The sequence below is a fragment of the Mizuhopecten yessoensis genome, unplaced genomic scaffold (assembly GCF_002113885.1).
Source record: "Mizuhopecten yessoensis strain PY_sf001 unplaced genomic scaffold, ASM211388v2 scaffold3997, whole genome shotgun sequence".
Taxonomy (NCBI): domain Eukaryota; kingdom Metazoa; phylum Mollusca; class Bivalvia; order Pectinida; family Pectinidae; genus Mizuhopecten; species Mizuhopecten yessoensis.
The window spans coordinates 16637-17740 of NW_018405324.1; the positions used below are offsets into that span (position 1 = coordinate 16637).

Below are 1104 nucleotides of genomic sequence, written 5' to 3' on the forward strand. Positions count from 1 at the left end.
AATTAAACAAATGTTGGTCCAAAATGTGATTTCCCTATATAAACTATAGTAAAGTTTACCCCCTCCCCAGGGGGATACGTGAGACCCCAGGGTCATGAAATTCACAATTTTGGTAAAGCACCTTAAGACCCTTCCATCTATGAAGAGTATTTGATTCTACCATATCTGGGTCTTTAGAAGAAGATTTTTGAAATTTTAGTCAATTTTACCCTTTTTGGCCCCGCCCCTCAGGCCCATGGGGGCTGGGGACCAAACCGGCCACCAGTTTTGTTAACCTTTGGCCATGGAAGGTTTCTGCAAAATTTCATTGAAATTGGTTCAGGAGTTTTGGAGAAGAAGTTGAAAATGTAAATTGTTTACGGACGCACAATGGACGACGGACGACGCTGGACAAAAGGCGATCGCAATAGGTCACTTGAGACTTTGTCTCAGGTGACCTAAAAAGAAAATGTAGAGGACACCAAAGAGCATGCACCCTGTATAGACTTAAGTTTTATTGGCAAATATGCATCTAGGTTTTATACAGTAATCCCATATATATACTCACTGACCTACAAGCAATGAAGGAAAGGAGTTTCATTTTGACTATTGAAATATGTGGTCTTACCTGGTCAGAATACTGATGGTAGACTTGAACCTCATCAATTCCTCGGTCAGTCTGCGATCCAGGGCTCTTTGGGCCATCACTTCCTCATGTAAACTACAACACATTACACACTATAGTTAGCAGTTTACCCCAACATCCCCGTCATCTCATAACTCGTACACTGGACACAGAATCTCGGGTTGGGACATACAGTAGAGATTATTATTATACCTCTACTGAGTTTTCCCTATATAAAAACAATACGATAAAATCTGCTATTTCCCTTAAATCACTAAAATATCTCCATCCGAAAGCTACTCCCTCCCCAAATTAGGACTACTCCCTGCAAAAAAGGACTACTCCCTGCCAGAAAGAGGACTACTCCCTCATGAATATTTGTAGGTTGAGCTTATAAGATTTCAACCAATGAAAACATTGGTAGGCGGGGCCTTCTCCGTGATGCTCGTGACGTGACATTTTCAGAACCAAATGACAACAGTGAAAATGGCCACCGATGA

At 41.5% G+C, this 1104-nt stretch overlaps 1 protein-coding gene across 1 annotated transcript in view; it reads right to left on the reverse strand.

The window, feature by feature from the left end:
* Positions 1–1104, reverse strand: part of LOC110448308 (axonemal dynein light chain domain-containing protein 1-like) — a gene marked incomplete at its 3' end in the record, with an annotated part of 31040 nt that overhangs the window by 14478 nt on the left and 15458 nt on the right. The window contains exon 11 of the mRNA XM_021494478.1: positions 608–700. Within this exon, the coding sequence (XP_021350153.1) occupies positions 608–700 (93 nt within the window). The remainder of the gene's footprint in view (positions 1–607; positions 701–1104) is intronic.